We start from the raw sequence: 23793 nt of genomic DNA, 5'->3' as shown, positions 1-23793 counted from the left end.
GGTGGAATTCTCTTCCACTGTCTATACGCTGTACAGGCTCCACTGACTCTTTTAAAAAGCAGCTGAAGATATTTTTATACAGACAAGCTTTTAATTAACTTGTTATACTGCATTCTATTGCTTTATATTGTTATACTTTTAATTTTGTCTTTTATTGTGAAACACGTTTTATCGATAAGTGCTATATAAATAAATTTTACTTACTTAAGTTTGCCAGTGAACATCTAAATGATTCAGAGAAGGCCTGGGAGAAGTGCTGATGAAACCAAAATCGATCTGCCATGTTTGGTGGATGAGAAATGCTGAGTATGACCCAAAGAACAGCATCCCCACCATCAAGCACAGACGTGGAAACATGATGCTTTGAGGTATAAAAGAGCCAATGGACAGAGCCATGTACCGGCCTCCTTCCCTCAGTCAGAATACTGAAGATGGTCTTGAGTGGGTCTTCCAGCATGACAATGACCCAAAACATGCCGCCAAGGTAACAAAGGAGTGGCTAAAGAAGAAGCACATTAGTCTAACTGGTCTGCAGACATACAGAAAATCTGTGGAGGGAGCCGAAGCTTCGAGTTGCCAAGCAGCAGCCAAGAAACCTAAAGAAGTGTTTCTGTAAAGAGGAGTGGACCAAAATCCCTCCTGAGATGTGTGCAGACCTGGTGACCAACAAGAGACTTCTTACTGCTGTGCTCCCCAGCAAGTTTCTCCTTTAAGTACTAACTCATGTTTAACTTGGGAATCAAATATTTATTTCACTCAATGACACACAAATCAACTGTTAGTTTTTATCTGATGTTTTTTCTGGATTTTTGGTTCATATTCTGCCTCTCTCCATTAAAACTAAACTACCATAAAAATTAGACCGTTCATTCATATGTGATCCCTCCGCTTGAAATTCAGCAGGGGATCGAATAATTATTTCCCCTACTGTAGTTTATTTTCAGGCTTGATTGTGACAGTCCCAATCAGGTGCAATATATACACTTAATACCAAAATACCTCCTCACCTTTGCCCTCATTTCTACTTGTAGATTTAATCAACCCCTGACCTTTCACTGTATATTGTGTCTTGTACGAGGGGGTGCTGCTAAGTTCCTGGCTTTGCCCCTTCCAGATGAAACAGAAAAACAGAGTGTGGGGGAATTTGACAGCCTAATATCTTAGTATGTAACATATGCAATATCAGGTGTTTGCAAGTCTTATAACTGTATTTATTCTTTTAGCGATAAGCTTTGACGGCAGAGGCACAAGCAAGTTTCACGTTGTCGGAGTTACAGGCCGTCATGAAGTTTTGGTTTCTCCAGGAAAAGTCAGTAAAGGACATTCACACTGAGATGTCACAAACACCGGGGGAGAAGTGTCCTTGACCTGGTCCCTCCAGACTATTAACTGTTCCCTAACTTGAAGAACCACCTGAAAGGGCATCGTTCTGAGGACATTTCTGATGTCAAACATGCTGCTCAGAGCTGCTTTTGAGGCCCAGTCAAAGGAATTTTATTTGAACAGTCTAGAAAAGTTGCAACAACATTGCACCAAGTGCTTCAGTCCCAGGAGGGAATATGTTGACTAATGTGTTATTTCATAACTCTTCTTTCTGGGAAAAGCCAGGAACTTATCAGCACCTCCTCGTACGTTCACTTTTTTAATTATGTGCTGTTATTTTTATTGGTGTTCAAGGACTCACTGAAAGAAGAATTTATGTTGTGTAAAGCTCTAAAGATCTCAGGTGGTATGAGATTTGTTGATGGGGTAATTTGGGGGCCACCTAAAAACTAAACTGTTTTCAATGTGTTCAGTGTAACATCTAATTAGACAGTGAGGTCCATATATGCTCACACAAACACATAAATCAAATGTTCTTCCTACCCCTCAGGGTGTGGAGTGTCTCAGCAGCACTGTTACTAAACTGATCTAAAATTAGCATTCTGGTGATCAGATCTGATCAACATCTAAAACACGGTGCTGCTGCTGCACACGTTGCCCCTGAATGGTAGTCAGCGAGTACTGCAGTTTACTACGCCACTCAAACAGAGCTCAATGGCACAAAACAAGTAGTTAATCTGTATAAAAAGTAGGTTGCCTTTATTAGAAGCTGGGAAACCAAAAACATTATCAACATCGTCGTTAATACTTTTTTTTTTGTAAGACCACAATATTGCCATTACCGCCATCACCATCATCATCATCATCATCATCATAATCAGCGCTTTGCACTTTTTCCACAACATGCAAAAAGATTCAAGAGTTCAGCGTTCCTTTTCCATACTGACAAAATCTTCTCCACTTGGTCTCCTGTAGGAATCACAACTTGGCTTACATTTACATTGCCAGTACAACTGAAGGTAGATCCAAAAGAAAAAGAAAAAAAATAAAAGACATCAAAGAGAAAAGAAGAGATCTCAGAATGGATGAAAGAGGAGAAATTTGTAGCCTTATGCCATGTGCCTCCTGCAGGATGATGGATAGGAGCCTCATTCAAGCCCTCAGTGCTGTGAACTACGAGCCGCTATCTGACCCTACTGCTAACAGCTCTTGGAGCGTTAGGTTAATATAAACTTTTTTTTGTTTTTCTTTTTTAAAGTTCATATTATTATCCAATCGGAAAATGACAGTAGCTACAGACTGGTGCCAATTCAGGACCTGAACGTAGAAAAACACACTAACCTGCGAACGAGGACAGTCTGAAAACAATCGAATGTGCTTCTGAACCAGGGACTAGGTTCGAGTGAGTCCTGTACGCATCCAGGACTGATTTCTATTGCAGCCTCAGATTTAATGTGAAAACACGTTCCCAAGACCGCAATACTGACTCTTTTTTTGCTTTTTTTTTTTTCCTGTTTTTTGCTTTGACATCAAACACTACCCATTGCGAAAAAAAAGGATAATCTCACAAGTGCTGCACCTGATCTCCGAGTCACTAGTTTTGAGATCGTTTTATGGCTTTGGATCGCTGATCATACAGATTGTTGACTTGTTTTAAGCCAAATTTGCCTTGTAGCAAAGACCTAAAACTTAAGGACAGATTACATTCTCGGGCCTCCAGTGACAAAATATCAGAGCCACGACCGAAACTCAATGAAAATTAAGGCATTGACAGAGAAACGAATGCCGGATATACACCGAGCTGCCCGCTTTTTAATCTACTCCGAGTCTCAGGACTGTGGAATTCTGGAGTTAAAAAGGTGTCTACTTGTGGAAACACTAATGTGGGCAAAAAAAAAAAAATCCTCCAAGAAACAAACAGACATCACTAAGCTGATGTGTTTCAGGGTGGGATGGAAAGGACAGAAAGTGAGTAATTAAGTAAAGAAAGGATGGCTGATCCAACCATCAGGCAAGAACAGATTGGATAGGGTCGACGTTTTTTCTTTAAAATCAAGATACATTTTATTTCTTTTTCTTAAAAAACAAACATTACAAAAAAAATCTGAATAGAGAATTAGAACAATGAACCAACAGGAGAAAAAACATTCATTTTTAACTCTGGAAAAAAAAAAAGAAAAAAAAAAACATCTTTCTTAAAATAAAAAGGTTTTAGGATGCCTGGCACAAGGGCTTGAGTGTTAAGAAGACGCTGTAGCCATGCGGGGAATAGAAAATGTGTTTATTTTAAAAAGGAGGTTATTAGAAAGCCTGAAATACAACAACAGAAACCGTTTCACAAAGGCAACTGATGGGCTTGGAGGAAAAGGACAGGAAGTATCCCAAAGAAAATTTAAACATGAACGCAAGGGCGCACGCACGTGTTGTCCTGAAATGTGCGACGGTGGCGGTCTGACATGTAGCAAACACCCAGCTACACCTCTAAGGAGGCAGCGGCTACAAACGATTCAAATTAAAGCGTCTAAAGGGCGCGTGGTGAGCTTTGAAATGGAATTTAAAAGACGCTGCTCTAACTGAAGGAACCGTTTAACCACCTATTGCTACCCTCTTAAGAGCAAATCAGAGAAGGTGAAGGCTTCACCTCTGCCTGCACGTGCTCACTCTTTGTTGTTCTGCAAATACAGCGCTTATCTTACTGACAATATCAGTAATCAGTTAAAAAAAAGAAAAAAAAAAAAAGAAAGAAAGTAAAGAGCGTGGCCAGCAATGACAGGTAACCGCAGTGGAGGAAACAAAATAAACAGTAAGCAGTAAAGCGATGTGCTCACACTCAGGACGGATGCTTGCTAGCACAGAGTTTTCACACTAAAATCCAGAATGGATGAAGAGAGAATACTAAGTCCTTACATATGCTGTATGGCCACAGGAGCACTACGTTGAAGCTGGAGGCAGCAAGAAAAGGTGGGGTGGGGAGATGCACACCAAGTCCAAACCACTGAGCCAGGCCACCAGGACAAAAAAAAAAAAAAAAAAAAAAAAAAAAAGGTCTAAACGCAAAGCAAAAAAAAAAAAAAACCCCCAAAACAAAACAAAAATCCAAAAGAAAATAAAAAATAAAAAAACACTGAGAACAGACAGAAAGAGAGAGATGTGGAGGATGGGCTTCAAATGGGTACCATCTTCTAATCTTCTCCAGAGGGTGCCTCCTCTTCTGAGCCATCCTCCTCTTCTTCGTCCTCTTCCTCCTCCTCTCCTCCTGCGGCCTCCTTTGTCTTCTTGGGGGCGGGGGAGCTCTCCTTCTTCTCGGCCTCGTCCTCTTCCTCCTCCAGGGGACTCTCAGGATCTTCCTCTTCCTCCTCCTCTTTGGGTGAGCTCTTCTCCATGGCCTTGGTGCTGGGGCGCCCCTTCCCCTTTCCTTTCATCGGGCTGGGGGTCACTACAGAGAGAGAGACAGAAATCATGTGATTTCATCACACAGATGAATAGTTGAAACCACACATGGACTTTACCTGGGTGACTCATTTTAGATTTTTTTTTTTTTTTAAATCCATAGGCAAGCCCCTTTCTTTTATTTTGAAAGTTCAGTCACTGTTCCAGGATTTGGATCAGGTGTCAGTCTGACTCAAAGGCTTTACTTGGGACTAATGAGCTGATTTATTCAAATCAGCTCATTAGTTCTACGTCAGCAGCAGAACACTAGTTGCTGGAGGGCTAATATAGCATGGATGAAGCACTTAGCTGACCTACTGACCATTGACTATTTAAAATCTGCTACACCAACAGCTTTTCTTTGGATGTCTACAATAATATTTGACTGAACTACACATTTTGGTCACATAAGATAACTGAAAAGTTCAGACAATGACTCCCTGCCAACTTCACTCTACGTGTCCTTATCAAATCCAGTCTGTGTTAAGAGGTGCACTCACAATGAGAGCAGGGAAAGGAAAAACTAGTGTGCTCATAACAGCAGTAAAGACTCTCACGCTAAGCTGAAATTTAAAAAGTAGTGCAAATAAACTAATAAATACAATTCAGTAAATTTATATTATTGGGTGTATTTGTTCAATTTGATTTCAGAAAATTATGAAAGAAATGTTGAAAAGTTGAGCCTTAAATATCAAAGAATGATTTTCTTGTCACAGTGAGGAATACAGCCTATTTGTTTAATAACACAGTACTGGGAGCAGAGCACCCAGTACAGTACTGGGAGCTCTGCTCAAGGTGGTGCTAATATTTACATGACACAGTATTTTCCTGTTCATGATCCACTTAAAGGTGGTGACATAATTTTGCACCAGCATTAAACTTACCATGTGCTCCAAGCACACCAGTCAACAACGATGGAGGGAATGCTGTTTACATGCTATGACTCCACATTTAGGAGTCCATGCACAGTCCTGTAATAGCCTGCTGCAGTATCACTGTTTCTTCTGTTAGCCAACATGGAGATTTAATGTCATTAATGTCATTGCCAACATTTGAGAGAGGAGCTATTTGCTAAGGTCTCACTCTAGTTTCTGACAGGCTATTTGGCCATTCAGTGTTTTACCAGTTAGCACTGGTCACCAGCACAGCAGTTTTTTTTTTTTTTTTAAAATAGCAGAAACTTTTTGTTTTGTCCCGCTGAAAACATCCCCAAAGGAGGACTTGCAGGTTTTTTACTGTGGTTGGAACATGAATACAGTGGAGAAAGACCTATAATGTCAACAATGGCAAAGTCCATGGCTTTTGTATATATTTCTCTGAATGCACCAGGAAATAGCTGTCAATATAAATTCCAGAAAAGAGGTAGTGTTTTAACTCCAGAGCGAGATGACGACTGTATCAACACCAGATGGACCAAAGTGCAAAGTCTGAAGTCAAACAGTCCAAATGAGTGACGTGCTAAACTTATGACCAACTTGCAGGTTAAATTTCTCTAAATTCATAGATATAATTTTTATTGATGACTGCATGATTTTCTATGATTTGCTTGACATAAAGGCTAAAATTCAGATGAAAAGCACACGGTCCGCCTTCTGCCTCGGCACTCTGTGCAGTGGTCGGGTGGTGGTGAGCCTGAGCAATAGTGAGGTAGTGATTTTTGCAGTTTCATCATGGTAGATTATCGTGACTGTATCGGGGCTGCACAAACTTGAGCCTTGCAGGACAGTTTTACAGACAGGAAGAGGATGGAGGCTGTTTTGCGTGGGTGAAGTGCCGGGACTTCGCTCCAGCCTCTGTCAGGAAAAACGTGTTCAGCGCTTATTTAAAAATAAAAAAAAAATAAAAAAAAACAATGGTAGAAATTGGGGGTCCCACATCAGCACCTTTCAGATATCAGGAAAGTGTCTTCTCTTTCTCTCTCTCTCAACACCACAGACATGCAGATTTTTGTCAGATGATGCAATATGATTAACAGCAGCTGATCCTCACACCTTAGTTTCTGGTACAGGTAACATCAACAGTCTAATAGTTTTGTTTGATTCAATTATGTGAGCGATAGCTTCACAGTGTTGTTTAGTAAAACAACATTAGCTAACGTTGGTTAGCGTCACTCACTTTCGGAGACACCTGCCCAGCACCCACATACCAAACTAATTTCTCAACGATGGCTGTTATTTCTCCTCCATCTGTTTCAGGTCTCATTGATGCCCAACAGACTCATAATTATAGCGCCGCGATCCATCACATACGTACCTACGCTTCAGAGTCATATTTTTACAGCAGGCATTGACAGCCGCACTCCCTCGTGGTATGTCGCAGTCAAGCCCCACGTTTGGTACGGGAGGCATTAACTCTGTTTAAGCCATTTTAGTGCACACAGACATTTTTCTGGGAAATCATGTTCCTACAACCTGCAGTCCATCAGCTGATCAGGGCTAGTTATCAAATATGCCGTCTTGATTCAGCTTTCATGCATCATTTGTAGCAAATATAAGTGAAGTGCAAACATTTCACTGCCCTGAGTACTACTTGTTTCTGAGAGCACGTTAAAATGAAGATGGTATCTGCTTTCTTTGTAAATGCAGTTTTTCACAGTGTGATCCATCACTGAAGGTCAGGATTCAGAGCCAGCATACTATTCCACTTAATATATTCCTTCAATATTAATTGAAAGAATAAACGTGCACATTCTGATAATACCTAAAATACACAAGCTGGGTCTAAGAACGCGGGATTTGCCTCTCCTTCCTGCACCTGCATTGTGATTGGTCGCCTCACCTGTGGCCTTTAGCCGGGGCTTGGGGCTTTTCTTCTCCTTGTCCGTCCGTCGCCGTCGAATCACCTTCTTGCCTCTCTTCTTGGAGTGACCGTAGTCACTGTCATCGTCATCCTCCACCATGAAGTCCTCATCGCTGCCAGACTCATCGGCTGCAAACGGGACACAGGAGAAGCTCACAGAGGGAACACAGAGGCCAACTCATCTGAACACGAGTTTCTGTTTACAGACATTTGTATAGACCATTGTACAAAAATGCAGTATCTACTTTCTCTAATTTGTTTACCATGTGTCTGTTTGAGGATGTGGTCCAAAAAGTGTTTGTAGAAATGTTAAAGATAATCACAGAATATCAATATCTTACAGCATGCTTAAAATTGATTTGATTTACTGAGTTTGTTAATACTGAAAACATAATTTTGGTGGAATATGTAACCCAGGGGTGACCAAAAGTGTTTGGATAAAAGTTCAGGGCAAATCCTCCAAATGGGGCTGTAATGTTATCCTGACTTTTATTTTATATTTCCATTAATGGTGGCAGAATATCCTCATCAGTGACGGCTCTTGTTGGTGAAGGCATGAGCGGCTGTATGAAAGTGTGCTGTGTTTTACATACGGTCCATGTAGGACTCCTCTTGATCTTCATGCTCCTCATCCTCGCTGCCTCCATCTCCCAGCAGGATCTCTCTCTGTTTGGACACGGCCTTCGAGGCTGCCTGACGCACCGTACGCTTTCGACTCACTTCCCTGTCGTCATCGCTGTCATCTACACAAGAAAACACACACACAGACATACAATGGCTCAGAGGATGACGGGTAAAAAAGAACAGAGATGATAAAGGGACTTAGTGTCAACCTGTTTAAATGTTTGTTTTTTTATTTCAGGTGTCATGCAGGTTTTTCCTCTTTAAAAAAAAAAAAAAAACAGAGCAATCATTCACACATTAATCTTTCCGCTAGTGTCACAACAAATCAAAACTCCTACAGTATTTAACTATGTAGGTGGAAGCACCATTAGCTTCTACCAATTCCATTAACAGCAGCTCAGGATGGAGCAACAAACCCTCCACATCAACTCCTTCTGGTTCTTTTTTTTTTTTTTAAAGAAAATTACATGCCTATGCACCCAGACACTGGGCTACATGGTAGGGTTGGACACTCTTCTTCATAGTTCTTTTGTCCCATTGTACAATTGTTGCAGTGCCAGGGCAGGCAGGGGGTAAGCATGCACCCACCCTCCACAATGTATACTGTGTGGTCCAAACACAAAAAACACAACATTAATGCTGCTGGTGAGAGGGAGGCACTGGGGACCGCATTTCCCACTTCAGCGTGACGAGAAAGAACACAGACCACACCGGCAGCAGAGCCTGGCTCACACACATACTGTAATTAATGAATGTAAGTGAGCAAATGTCATTTTTTATTTACTTTTCCTGCTTTATGCCTGGAGTCCAGCCTTGTTCAGTGTGTTTACATGTTTAAACTGGCTCACCTGTGTCTCCCCTACTCAGCACCCACACACAGCTTTCACTGAGAAATGCATCCAGTGGGGTGCAAGAGAGACTATATCAAACTACCTATAGGTGTTTTCCCGTCCACACTGAATGCAGAAGCATGTGATTAGTTTTCGCTTTTAAAAGAAATCATCTCTTTTTAACTGTACAAAAGCAGGTTGAACATGGCTTGAGTTGAACATGGTCCTAATTTCCTTGTTGTCACATTCAACCTGGGAGCAGCAAAGCAGCGTGGTGGTTTTTTAAATGCCTTTAACCCTTTAACTCTGGGCGATCACTGCTGAAGCGCTGGTTTCCTGTCCTTACAAGCCGTGAACAGCTGGTCAAGACGCAGCGTGTCACCGCCGAGTCTGACTTTTTTACCATAACTCCGTGACCATTTGTCCTATCGGAAAAATTCAAACGGTCCCTGAAAGCCCAGAAATATACAGAGGTATTATGGTATTTGTTGCCGGATGTCCACGAACGGCGGCACTGTTGAAGTACGCTGTGCCACAGATGATGCATTCGGGGTTACAGGGTTAAATGGCACATATACAACCCTGATGTGTAATGAAAAGACAGAGTGGAGCAGTGCAGGCAGCTTTATGCTATGCAGGCCATTCGAAACCCCACACTGCTGGTCCCACTGCACCCACCATGCTGGGACAGGTTAATTATTCAACTGCATGTTAATGGGGCAGAAACATAAAGGGTGTTATTTTTAGTGATCTAAATCAGCCACATGAAGTTTGCCATAGACTTTGCGCACCTACCAAACAGTTCATGATAAAACCATTAAAAAAAGATAGATATGAGAATAGGTTATTGTTTGGACCATCATCAAATTAATAGATTAATCACAAATACTGATGCGTTGTCGGCTTTTATCAGCACAGCTCAGCAGATGACAGTGACTGATCGGCCCCGTCCATCGTAGCTTCCATTCACAGCAATAAATCAAAGCTGTGTCACAGCGTCGGGGAACGTTGTAGGCAAACGATTCAATCAGCTGAGAATGTGGGAGGAATAAATGTCTAGGAGAGCACATGCAGTGCTCTCGAGCCGTGGTGGTTTACATGAGATATCCTCCAGCTGGATAAGTAATGTCAAGAGATCGATGTCAATGGCACCCATTTCTCTCTTCATCATAGAAGCATGAGGATAACACCGTCGAATCCTGCAGCTACAACACAGCGTCAGGCTGCATAGAACAAAGTTGATAAGCTGACATCCACCTTGTTTGGTCATATCTTAGAATAAAAACAGATCATGACAGATGAAACTTTTGACAGTTTGACACTGTACCAAGAATAGCTGCCAAGTCCTTTGTTTTTTTTTTTTTTAAGCTGCTTGCTTATATTACAAAATGTGCAGCACTAAATGTGAAGTTCTAGACTACAGCCTGTCTTTATCTGTGAGTTAACAAAACAACACAACACAAAGGGTCAGAAATGAACACTTTAGATCACGGCTAATTTGTACAGCAAGCGTAAAAAAGCATTTTACCAGGAGTGAGGCTCTTGGCTATTTTTTCTTCACGACCAGGTGATCTGTGACTGATGTCAGTCTCAAAATGATGATCTGTTCCTTGCTTAGTTTTGTTTCAGAGTGAGTCTTTGAGGGGGTGACTATGCGCATAAGCAACGATTCAGCACAGTGCGCCGCTCTCAAACCTGCAGCCAAAGTGCTAGAGCCAGAGCTGAACAAATCAAAATCACGTGCTAGAACAGATACATAACATCTCAACCACAGACTGTATACATAAGATGGATGCAGTTTTTCCAGGTCTGAAAAGTGAAGTGAATGTGAGAATTATGTTAAACCTGCATTCTTTCTAATGGCCAGCAGGGGGCCATTACTCTGGTCTGCCTGTGAAGAAGTCAATGAAAAAATAGAAGCCACTACTGCTCACATGATTTATGACCTCAGGAAACACTTCCTTGATGAGGTGATTGCTCGATTGCTAATTTCAAGTCTTTTTTTTTTTTTTTTTTTTCTGCTCTCCACCTGAGCTCTGATCCAGACTGACAGCTGCTGCCCCCACCTCAATACCACAAACCAATTTCTAACAGAGGAGTTTGTCCTGATATCACAGGGTTCTAGCTAGCAGTTGATCACCTACTGCAGCGCTGGGCTGAGGTACTGTCCCCCCCCAGCTGAGAATTTCACTGGCTCGCTATCTGAACTGCTTGTTACTACCACAATTAGCAAGAGGGCGGGGCTATTTGCACTGGGAAGCGGTCATCTGAACCCGACAATCTGGAAACACGTGGAAAACCTCCTCATTCACAATATTATTTCTGTTAGTAGATTACCGACTCCCTCATCAGATCTGCCTATTGTTGGTCTGTTCTGGGTATAGTGTGTTGATCATTACTGAAATTGATGCATCTTTTGTTTACAGATTAGCATAAAGTCAGCAGACCACCCTCAGAACTTCACCCAGATCATCACCACGTTTTGGAGAGTGGGACCTCACGATAATTTGCTCCCCTTAGTCAACCTGACCCTATGTGTTGGTAACATCGTCCACGCATACCAAATAAAATTCCATATATAACGGAACAAAGCTGATCAACATTAATAGCTGCATACATCTTCAGTAATTCATACAGCCACAGCTGAGTAAATACAGAATTTTTAATTGTGTTCATTGATGCTTTTAAAATAAAAGAAACTTGTGTTACCTGCAGCCCGTTTTCTCTTCGGCCCCCTCTTGCTGGGCTTCTCCACCTTGGCTTTCTTTCCCTTTTTCCCTCTTTTTTCTTCATAGTCGCTTCCTCCGTCTTCATCCTCCTCCTCTCCAAACTCATTGTCTTCTTCATCGCTGCCAAAGTCATCTGTAGCATCGACACAGAGGAAGTCAGTGAGCTGACATCCAGTGAGCACTACTCAAACTCCAGCTGTTTGCAAAGAGATCCAACCTTTTCATCTAACTCAGACTGACTTACCTGCTGAATCATTTTTGGATTTGGAGAGCTTGTCATCAGAGTCCTCACTGGGGAGCAGAACAGGAAATAAACAAAACACTGTCTTCAGTAACTAGAGGAAAGGCAGCCTGGAAATCATCAACAAGACAGACTTCATGTGCAATAGATTGGCGTGGATGAAATAACATGAATGCAATGTACCGAGGACTGGTCTTAAAGATGTGCTGATAAGCTCCAGCTGGTGTTATTCTCACACCATTTGAAATTTTGCCTAGTGTTAGATTTATTGAGCAAAAAAAAAATTAAAAACACTAAACCACGCTTTTGCCCTGTGAACTCTTCAATCTCTCAGATTTTACACATTTACTTACATGTCTGATAATTTTATCTGCCAAATAACACATCAACATGCAGATTAAACAGCATGATAGAGACACCCATGATGGGCTGTGCCACAGGTGGCAGCAATAGTGATAGACTGAGTAATGAGCATGCTGACTGCATTGGTACTTGCCTTAATATCCCAGAACTATTAAGTTCATCAATAAGCAGTATCAGTGTTGGTCTCTGGCATTGTTAATGTCCTCTATCACTGACACCTTTCTCTAACAATTATGCATATTCCGGTTTTCCCTTTGTGATAAAAAATACATAATGAATACAGTGCAGCCCTCACCTGGATATCTCCTTTTCAAACATTTATTTAGTCAGTAATGAATTCATGAATTTCCTTTCCTGTCTTTTCCTGCAGAGGCTACCTTCTTCTCAGACCTACACCTCCTCAGGATGGCTGCGCCTGCCTCACCGTAAATCCTGTGGTGCTGGAGGTGACTGTGCATCTCTGCCTTTGCAACCTTCAGCTGATGCTGGATCCTTAGATCCAATTCTATCCTTCCTGCATCCAAGTGATAGTGTGCGCAAATTGATCAAAGTATAAGACCAAATGTGAAAGTGTTGTGTATTCAAAAACCTAATCGGACACTCACCTGTCATCCTGTGAGTTCTTTGAGCGCTTGTGCTCGCGAGGGGCTGGTCGCACCTTCTTAGGCTTGTCGTCACCATATTCCTCATCTACACAGAAAGAATGACCTTTTAGTCTTTCACACACAGAGCCCGATGCCATGCTAACAGCTCTACAAGGCAGTAGCAAGGCATCGCAGTGCTTTGAGCTAAAAAGTGTTAATGTCACCATGCTTATGTACTCACAGTGATAACACTAGCTGTTAGCAAGCTAACAACAGCTGAGCCTGACGCAAGGCCACTGGCTTTGTAATTACTGCATCAACAATTATGGACAAATTTACATTTTTCCCCCAACTTTTTTTTGCCTTTACTAGACAGCACAGTGAAGAGTAGACGGGAAAGTCAGGACAGAGAGCAGGGAAGACATACCAAGGGCCCTGGGCCAGAGCCGAACCAAAACAACTGCATCAGCCCTGCGGCACACAGCCGCCTACTCACCCTGTGATTTGTTGGCGCCCGAAAAATGTACATTTTGACTCTACTGTGCACAACTATATCCTCAGGAGACTTTGAATAACTATCAAACAGATCCCCAATAAAGGATTTTTAAAAACAGTACCATTTTTGATATTTGGTGATTTAAAATCTGACAGCTGACTTTTTTTTTCCTTTCACACATTTTTCCAGACTTTATAGTCATTTTATATCTGTTCCATTTATTAAACCTCAAGTTGTAAAAGAATACAAATATTTACAAATATTAACCTAATTTTTTATGTGCACTTGTTTCATTTGAGCTCAGTAAGTCAGTAGTGCATTTTGGGTCATGTCAGATTCTCTCCTCTGCTCTCTGTTACACTATGTGTGGAGCAGCCGACAGACAGGTGACCTGTATCTATGCCGCATTTGGCATCGCCTACATGAGTGGCCATTGCTACTGCCAGCATTTATACTTGTGTGTAGAGTGCCACCATTGCTCTGCAATTTAGCCTCCAAAACACTAGTTGGAAATGAGCTCTCTCGTGTCAAGATCCATTATCTTCCTCTTGATTCGAAAAATGTCAGCGCAAGTAGCTGGAAATGTGTAGGAGGAAACAATGGCACCAAAGCTACAGTCACTGTGGGACCATGATGTGTAATTACACTTCCAGGGAACGTCAGGTTGTGTATGGGTTTCAGAAAGGTTTGCAGTTACAGCGTACCTATGGCATAGATTTCACGCAGAAGCATAAATCCCACATGCACCACTTGAATTTCTGGGCTGCTTTAAGATTAATAAACATTTTTTATTCATTTTTTTCAAATGTAATCCCCTTTTGTAACAGTGGGGGAAAAAAAAATCTAGATTCTATAAAATGAATTTCTGCTCTTAAATCATTCTAGCAGTAAAATGTAGCCAGACAAAATTAATGTAATACAGTTTGATGTTTGGAGGTTATATTTGGGCATATTACTTGTTATATTACTGTTAAGTACAATAAAGGCTTTCCAAAAAGTGATATAACCCAGATACAAAAGCAGCAATAGACTACATTCATCCTATCATGCCCAATCCTACCTGGGTCTCTAAAGAATACAGGTAGGGAGTGTGTGAGTGTGTGTGTGTGTGTGTGAAACCCCTACATAGACAGCAGAGTACAAAAACAGCATGCCTACAAATTTACGAAAACAAAGTAGCAGCTCACAGGACTTTTTTTTTTTTTCATTACTACATTACTGCTAGACAAAAATTAGCCTACTCTGTAGCTAATGGCCTTCAAAAATGTGCAGGTGTTAGCTTTTTACCACACACTCACAAGTGATTTCCCAAAAAATGTGTAATATACTGTACTGTGACGCTAAATATCTGTAGTAGTAACTAATCTCTACATTGCCCTTGTGTCATACTACTGATAATGAAACACATCTGAGGTCTCCCGTACCTGCGTCATCAGACTCGTTGAATTGTGAGTAGTTCACCACCTTCCTGTTCCTGCAAAGAACACAACACAGTGCATCAGATTACAAAGTTACTACCTTCACCTGATATTAGACAGAATAGACTGGAGTGCAACAAAGCTATTATATGTAATGTCCAGCAGGTCAACAGGTTGGCTGTAGATAAATGTGTGGATCATTATTTGGTATGAGAAACAACAAACAGCTTTAAGCTAGGGGGGCCCAAACTGGACACTGGTCTCCCTTCTACTGTTACAAAGGCCAGTTTGGCCCAGTGTACAGGGGACGCCTCAGGTGACAGTATTTGACTACAGTTCAGGTAACACACACATTTGGAAAGCTGCACAGCAGGACTGACAGAGACAAGCACTGGTTCAGAGAGTGGTCTAAGGTTAAAGCCATTATTCAGAAGGTTATATTATTCATTGTTCTTTTTTGTCCAGCTTTATTTTAATAATCTTCCTTAGCATGGACGACACCAATGCTGCACAGATTTCTGAACAGAGGTTCTGCCATTCTTCAGAGACTTTTTTCACCTGCTCTTTGCTGGAGGGGTTGTGTTGCTCTCCTTAAAATAACCCAAAGGAGTTCTGCTAAACTCAAGTGAAATATGTGTCAGTTCAGTTTTCACTTTTTTCTTCTTAAGAAAGTCTTTGGTGATGTTGTCAGTGTCCTCTGGATCTGAATATTTTTCTTCTGGGCATCATCCTGTCAGCTAGTTTTTCAATAGATCCACAGGTATTTAGGATGCCATCCATAAATGTCAAGCTCCATAACACCTTTTTGCATTTATCATCACACTCCCACCTCTGCACTTCACTGTGGCAGTCCTGTGCTCTCAGCATTCATCGGGCTTCTTATCTAAAATTAATTTAGCAGTTTTGTTCTTAAGTGCAAGCAAGTTTTTACTGTCTTTTAAACCACTGTCCATAGAGGTTGTTCATATCATCTGAGCTGTCACAAAAAATGACTTCCACTGAGAACTTCTGAGCCAATCCTGGAGCCCGTCTGTTTTTCAAGGTGAGACTGGGCAAGTGGTGCACCATCTACTGCATCATTTTAGAAGGTAAACACCAAAGATTTGATTAATCCAGTGGTTAAAAACTTTTTTGCCCAACCCTGAGAGGTGATACAGCTTTTAATAATGCATGGACACTCTCATTTGTATTATATATTGTATACACAAGTGATAGAACATCTAATAAAAAGGTAAAAATAAATAAATCAGTCTAAACAAATTGAAGCTGCATCTTAGACCTGAAGGACTCTTTTTTTTAATCCAGTGGAATATTAAGGAAAGGAGGGGGGGGGGGGGGGGGGGGGGGGGGGGGGGTCAATCCACTAGTGGAATCTCAAATTATCTACTAAGCTAACTTAACCAAGTTAAATTCCATGCTCAAGAAATGTGTGTGTGTGTGTGTGTGTGTGGTGAGAGGTTGCGATTGAAATGCTTATAAAAGCATTTCAATCACGACAAGAGGAATACACACTGACACTCGCCACTTTAAAAGCCTCAGACACGGGTAACAAAACAGCAGCCAATGACATGCCTGGCAAGCTTTCCCACACATCAATATTCACATCCCTGGGGTATCAGAACAAGCAAGATATTTTCCCCTACAAGCTCTATTCTAGTAAGCAGACTTTAAAACATAGCAATAAAAAACTACTTTTAAAGACATTAAATTACATGTAAGAAAACATAAATACTAAATGAAAAGGTGTACGCATTAAGCTTTATTTTAAACAATTCTAATTAGGCTTATCTTACCTCATCCTAACATTTATTAAAAGTGTCTCAGCCTTGCAGAATGTCATCACTTTCAGAATAATTTCTCTTTTTATCCCATCAATGCTGAAGAATATGGGCATTTTTCATCAATAGCTACTCTTTGTCCAGGGTTCTAGCCAGTGGTTGATCACCTGGCACTGTGCCTTGCTGAGGTGCGCCAGGCAGAATGTTTCAGCTACTGAAACGGATCGCTATCGTAACAGATAGCTAGCGACCATTAGCATGAGCAAGTGGTTGAGCTCCTTTTTCCCTTTACTTTTCCCTCGGTTTCACGCTGTTTGCTATTTTAGCCTGCGTGAACAGGACCATCATGAGTTTGTGAACGAAACTGGCCATGCCTGGTGGTACGTTGCAAATTGGGGTGAAATAATAGTATAGTGTAGCTATCTAGCCAGGGGGGGGGGGGGGATCAGTGTGGTAGCAGTGATTGGGTGGCATGTGCGGAAGTGTGCGGGCCCACTTGCTAATTGCAGTGATAGAAGAGCTCCGATAGATAGCGAACTGGTGAAATTTTCAGCCCGGTGCAAGGCGACCTCAGCATGGCGCCGTGCCGGGCGATCAACCGCCGGCTAGAACCCTGTGAATGAAGCTGAGTGTCCAGGAGGAAATCAGAAACAAGACTATGGCAACTTTCACACAGAAAATCAGCAAAAAAAACTATTTACAGAGGTCCAAGTCAGAAATCCTTTTCCTATAGGCCTTTTTGCAAATTCAGGTATCTCCCCCTGGTGTCCATTAAAAAGAATGCAGATTTAAGGTACTTCCATGCTGGCTTCCCTGCAAACTACGTCCATTTTTTATACTGTCTATGGGTAAAACTACCAGCTGTATTCAAACAATGGAGAACAGCTGGCAGTTTAGACAAGAGTTATAACTGAGCTACAGTGTATCATAATGTGGCATAAACGTGACTCAGTGGCATGTTGGCGTACGATTCTTCTAAATAGGGTGAGCGCAGTTGACAGTAAAAGATGAATTGCTGCTACCTAAAACACAGTCTTCTGATACTAAACAAAGATCAGATATACCAACTAATTTTTTACACTCAGTTCATTGCTATTGAACTATTTAACAGGAAACATCACAGTTTTGTTCTGTAACATTTTGTTCTGTCATCATAACGCTACACCCAACTATGAAATCAAATGCTAGCTTCTGTAAATAAAACTATTTTTATTCATTATAGATCAGAAAACTGTTCCTGATAGGGATGGATCAATCTGGTACTTGGATCATGGTACAGGTCCGATCCAGACTCAAAAACTGGATCGGCTATCAGTGACAACAGGCCAATGTATTGCTGATCCATTCAACCAAATTCTACACTGTTTAAAAACACCACGCATCAGCAGAACTGCACCGATTGCTAGTGGAATTAACATAGCGCTAACATGAGGGCGCTAACAGCAAGGTGAAAACAGCTTGGACGTATTTCTGCCTGCTACACCACTTTTTTTTATTTGTGTGTTTGCATACTTTGTAATTTAACCCCAAACTGTCAAGCAAGATGACACAGCGGAAAAGCTTGGTAACGCTTGCTCGCCCTCTCTCTCTCTCTCCAGGTTTGTTCAAATTACGGTTGTTCTTGGCGACTAATTTCTTAGTCAACTTTGTCAACTTTATGAATGTTTAATCGACAATGTCAAAAAAGGCATTTTACACCATTATTGATTACCATTATTTTAAAATGCAAAATTAGCCTATGCTCTGGCCAGACAATGAATCTATTCAAGCCTGGAATAATTCAACAAAACCACTACTAGTCGACTAGATGTTTAAATGTTGCTGCTCTTGCCTGTCAGCACCACAAATACTAAATGACAGCTGTTCCAACTAGCATGGTTGTTTGATGTATAAATAAATAAATAAATGACGTCGGCTGTGTTAGACCAAGGACCTGTTTCAAAAAGTATCGTTTTCATGCCGTTCTCGTGTAAACTGGAGGCCGAAATGCATCAAAACTTTACAGTTTTCATCTGAAAACGTACTTGTATAAACAGGAACTAAACTGACAAAGCCTCGCTACCAAACCAATATATAACCATATGTGTGTGGATACTAGCCAGCAAGAAAGGAAGGCTGTAAACATTAAGCACACTTGACAAATCAATCTGACATCGTGTGTAAAACATTAAACACTGTGTAAAGTACCACACTTCTCACTAATGTTTAAAACATTTGATTTTCAAAGAATGTGATCAACATTTTCATGCAGCTTTTTAAATACAGACAGAATTTTTGTCTGGCTGATGTTTAACCTCATCCATTAGTTTTGAATGTTTTCTGCCTTTTAGACTAGTTGACCAGTTTAACTTATTTCTCATTTAAAGGGGACTTATCATGCTTTTAAATCCTTCCTTTTCATATATAAATCATTCACTTGTGGTCTATATATGAGTAGAACTGCAATGCTTTGGTCTGAATTCCTCGTTATTGTAGCTCCAGAGACCTCTCGTTTACACCTGTTCTGGGGGGCGCCTTAGAGCAACTCGTTTTGGTGCGGTCTTTTTAAATGTGAATGAGGCATTTCACACCCCACACCCCTCCAGGTCGCAGAGCACTCCTCCCCATTTGGCCATTTTTGTAGTTTGATAGCAGCGATACAATTATCTAGTGGCAGAGAAACAGGCACTTCAAAGAAGCCCTGATGCGGGAGGGGGGCATCTAAATTATCGTGTGGGTTAGTACACCCAACAACCGAACATTTTTACTTGTCCACTTGCATAACTGAACTTGGACTACAAAATCTCTGCGGGGAAAAAAAAAAGGCAGATTCATGAAATTGGTTAGCCGGTAGTCCATGACCTGGTTTAGCAATTCCACAGCAAATACTGTGACATAATAGAATAGAGAAATCTGAACAGACTTAAAAATATGACCCCCCCCCCAAAAAATATAAAGATATCTACGCAACACCAGGGGAGAACAAATTTACATTTTCTGCACTCCTAGACACTCAAAGTAGACAAAAAAAAAGTATTTAAGGTCTAAAAAAGTGGATTTTGCATGATTTGTCCCCTTTAAACAACTAGTAAATTAGTCATCAGGGACATCCCTAATTCATACTGAGTCCCGTTACTTTTTAGTCAGCAGACAGTAGAGTTGTAGAATTTCAAACTTGACACCAGTACCCAAGAAAATACCACTTTCCAAACCAGGGGTAAAAAATTACAACAAGATGCACATTTCTTATAAAGATTAGAACACTGTATTGCATATAGTGTTCTAATCTTTATAAGAAATGTACAAGATGCACATTTCTTATAAAGATTAGAACACTATATGCAACAACATCAATAACACCATTTTAAGCTGTCTGACTTAAAAACACAGTAACATAACCGTAAGGTATTGCAGTTAGGTAGTGCAAAAAAACAAACTAGACAATTTTATGCTGTCTGGGGCAGTGCTGTGCTTCTGCTGACTTGGCTGCATATTTCATTGCTGATCAAACAGAGTTGGTAAAGTAGGCTGCCACTGTTTCTGTCTATTGGCTAATCGCCTTTTCTCCTCTTCAGTCTGTGATTTTAAGAGAAATGTAACTCTTTCTAAACACAAATAATTGTGTTAGCCTGTTAAATTAACACTGCATGATAATGTCACAGGCAGGCAGGAGTGTTTGTAATTTTTCCTGCCTAGCTTCCACATTAATGTATCATTTTATTATTAGCCACAGCTGCTAGCTCGTACTTTAATGAAGACTTAACAGGTGGCTAATGTGGCTATCGGACAGCTGATAACAGTTAAAGAGCTAACATTAACACGTGCACCGGCAGGTTAAAATTTATGATAACTGTTTTACATTTCAGTGTTGTAACTGGAGATTTGCAAAATTCCTCATAAAGTGATGTTCCCTGTTGTGAATGCCAACTACTGTGTTCAGCTGCTAGTGGGGGGAGGGGCTGTGTGCCAGTCTGTCTGCAGCAGTGCTGTGTGAAGTTGTTTCAGCTGGAGGAGCTGAAGACAGCACTGTTAGTATTGATACTATTGCAAATCAGTATCTAAATCAATAGTCATTTTTAGTATTGATTTTGACAACCCTAGTAGATAACAAATCTGTAAAAATCTTACCTGCACTGATCTTCAATAGATCTTATGAATTGACTAGCTCATTTTTTCCCTGATTTGTGTCTAGAAAAAGATGATTATTGTTCCTACATGGCTAGTCCAGGGTATAAAATGACCAAGCTAATTATTTTATGTGTTTATTTTTTCAGTGTGTAGGTATTTATATTTTTAAAGCCATCTATTGGTTGTCCTTTGAATACTTTAAACATTTGTGGGTTTTTTTTTTTTTACAAATAAGTGTGATTTTTCACCTCATGATCCTTTTCAGGTATTATGTTGGTGCACACTGTCCTGAATCTTTCTGTGTGCATCATTCAGTTCTCTGTGATTCCCTGAGGCACCCCTGTGATCCATCAGTTACAGCCAGGACATGATTGCCCTGCATCAGCTTTGTACAGTGACAATTCCAATAAAGTTTATTCAAACGTGATGCCTGTGCCCTCAGTGTTGACAAAAAGAGAGCGAGGCAAATCCACCTCTGCTTTTAAAAGTTCATTAACTGGTGAATCTGATGCACCCACCTTAATGGCCATTTTTATTTTATGCCTGCTGAAAGGCTCATGTTTAGACTGTGTGCTTAGTTTGTCAAAAAAAAACAAACAAAAAACCCAAAAAACAATTGTGAAGATGCTACTCACCACGTTTTAGCTTTCAGTTTAAGACATTAAAAAAATAAAATCCAACCAAGCCCTTATTTTTCCTATTCCCTAATGTAAACTTTTAAACTATCAAAGGCAGGAACTCAGTTTTCATTGTTTAGATTATAAAAAAAAAAAATATCAGAACTGTTTCAATATCACACCTTTTTCCATCGCGAATAATTTTCACACAGTCCCTAAATATTCAGCGAACACCCCCATTTTCTGTAACACAATGAAGCAACATCCTGTAAAACGTTCCATGTTGCCACAAGAAATCACGAGATTTCGAAAATAGAGTTTAAATTAGATTAACTGGCACAAACATGATTTACAGTCATGCTAAACGGTATTTTAATCTGGATAAAAAGGGCTTGAATACACCTCACGCGTTATAATCACAGCGGGATCTTGCGTTGGGGATGGGGGTTGGAGGGGGTGTGGTGACTTCTTGTAGTTCTCCGCCTTCCTCTGACATCAGCCAGCAACGTTAATTTACTGCCAGCTCTGAAAATGTAGACCCGCTCTCCGTTCTTTTTTTTTTTTTTTTTTTTTTTCCTTCTTCCACCCCCCAACAACAACGACATTTTCGTCGACTAACACACCATTTTTAATGTTCTCAAAGTACGAAAACCCCCGAAATGCAGCGAAATGCGATGTAATGGCGACTACAGCACAACATGCACAGTCTGCGCGGTAACAAGATCAAACCCAGAGGTCGACCACCACCTCCTCCGGTGATTTTTTTTTTTTTTTTTTTTTTTTTGTGGGGGTGTATTAGCGTTTCTGGAGCCTCCCCTGGATGAATGGGTAGCCATATTCTCATTCTCAAACAAAATGGGAAAAACGTTATCAGGCCTAGCTTAAGTGAGCCGTAAGACGTAGCTGGTTAAATCACACTGCCTAATTTTCCGCTTGGCCTACATAGGAGCCAACAATACACAATCATGGATCCGTTTAAAAGCATGAGAGACACGACACGGCGGCGGGCTGCGCGTATCTCCACAAGACATGGCGAACGGTCCACACTGCTGGGATCCATGTTAGAAAAAAAAGAGAGGGTGCACACGCGAGAAGGGAAGCGCACACACACGCACACAACCCCATTATTTTTTCATGAAATAAACAAATTCCCAGCTCATAAAACACAACATGGTGGAGACGTGCACGTTATCACCGATGCCAGGCGGCAGCACGGTGTCGTTATTAACTCAGAAAGAGCAAAAGACGGATTTAGCACACCTACCTCACTGGTCTTGACATTTTGCAGGAATACTGTAGAGGTTAAGGATGTGAGAAAGGGGGGAGAAGAACAAGCACAGGGGGGGGAAAGGAATATAGATTCCCGCTCTGCAAAACACCGAGGGGAGCGAAGCTGACGCACAACTCCACCGTCCGAGCTAGCGCGTAAAAATAAAATTACGGCAGCGATTTGTCCTCCCAACGCAAATATTCTTATTTTTTTACCTTCAGCTACCTTCAAAATGGTGAATAAAACAAACTGAAACTGCAGCCTGTGTTCAACCAAACCCCGCGGCCTTGAGGGGTGGGTCCTCCCCGACAAGCCCCGCCCCCCGCGGGTCCCTGAGAGGAGAAGCGCGGCGCTCTGCTACTGCGATTGGCTGATTTAAACGACGACTCTCTTTTTTATTGGATATTTTAGCTGCTCGTCAGAGCTTTTTTAGCATATACTTCCCCGCCTCTGTTAACAGGCTCGGTTGAAATTGCACTGTTAAGAAAACAAAAAGAGGCCCTCAGGTTGGACACATACATTCAATTCACTGTGGGTCCCAAAAGACCATAAAGCAACATTGCATTACAGCATAATAGGTTGCAATGTTCACATACAACATGTTCATGTAATTATAGATTATGTTTCAGTAGTCTATTTGATTTGGCTGTTACTGAGACAATCCTTTCTCCCTTCTGTCTCACCTGGCTGCTGCAGCATGAAGCGCAGGTAGCAGTTGCATTTGTAAATTTTTAGCGTACATTGCAGTTTACATGTTATACATTTATTATTTTGGTTAAAGACTTTATACTGCTATGCATATTTTTCATCTTCAGGCTGCAGTGAGAATCTATTAGCCTCCTAGATGCCATCCATCTAACATGAAAACAGATTTCATCCCCAAACTGCTGCATTTAAACTCCACTCCCAGTAACAGCCTGATAAGCCTGTGTTTTAGGTTCTTGTGAATGGCCTGAGATGTATGCAGGCCATGCTTGATGACCCTGTTTCTGGCCTGGGTTTATACTTGTCACTCACTGACACTCAATGAATATTAATTGTTTTTTTCCTGTTATTCACATGTGAATAACATGAGTTGATGTTGTCACATTCTTGTTTTGTCTCACCAATTTTCCCAAATATACCTGAGATCCAGTATTTCAAATTATTAGAATATTTAATTTCAAGTTTGAGTAAATTACTGTT

The 23793-nt window shown here is 41.0% G+C and overlaps 1 protein-coding gene across 2 annotated transcripts; it reads right to left on the bottom strand.

Moving 5' to 3' along the window:
• Positions 1–3361: 3361 nt before the first annotated feature.
• nucks1a (nuclear casein kinase and cyclin-dependent kinase substrate 1a) lies at positions 3362–22904 on the bottom strand. 2 transcript variants are annotated; one of them, XM_030729913.1, is made up of 9 exons: positions 22603–22904; positions 14843–14892; positions 12944–13028; positions 12763–12852; positions 11979–12025; positions 11715–11867; positions 8145–8294; positions 7531–7680; positions 3362–4759 (listed from the first exon to the last, which is right to left on the bottom strand). In XM_030729913.1, exons 1-9 carry the CDS (start codon positions 22617–22619, stop codon positions 4506–4508), a joined length of 996 nt encoding a protein of 331 aa, XP_030585773.1. In that variant the 5' UTR covers positions 22620–22904; the 3' UTR covers positions 3362–4505. The 2 variants fall into 2 exon arrangements, with proteins under 2 accessions (XP_030585773.1, XP_030585774.1); XM_030729914.1 differs by lacking the exon at positions 12763–12852.
• Positions 22905–23793: the final 889 nt, after the last annotated feature.

Source organism: Archocentrus centrarchus, chromosome 5, assembly GCF_007364275.1.
Source record: "Archocentrus centrarchus isolate MPI-CPG fArcCen1 chromosome 5, fArcCen1, whole genome shotgun sequence".
NCBI classification, from domain to species: domain Eukaryota; kingdom Metazoa; phylum Chordata; class Actinopteri; order Cichliformes; family Cichlidae; genus Archocentrus; species Archocentrus centrarchus.
Note: the sequence above shows the minus strand (reverse complement) of the source record. Positions and strands in the feature narration are given on the sequence as shown.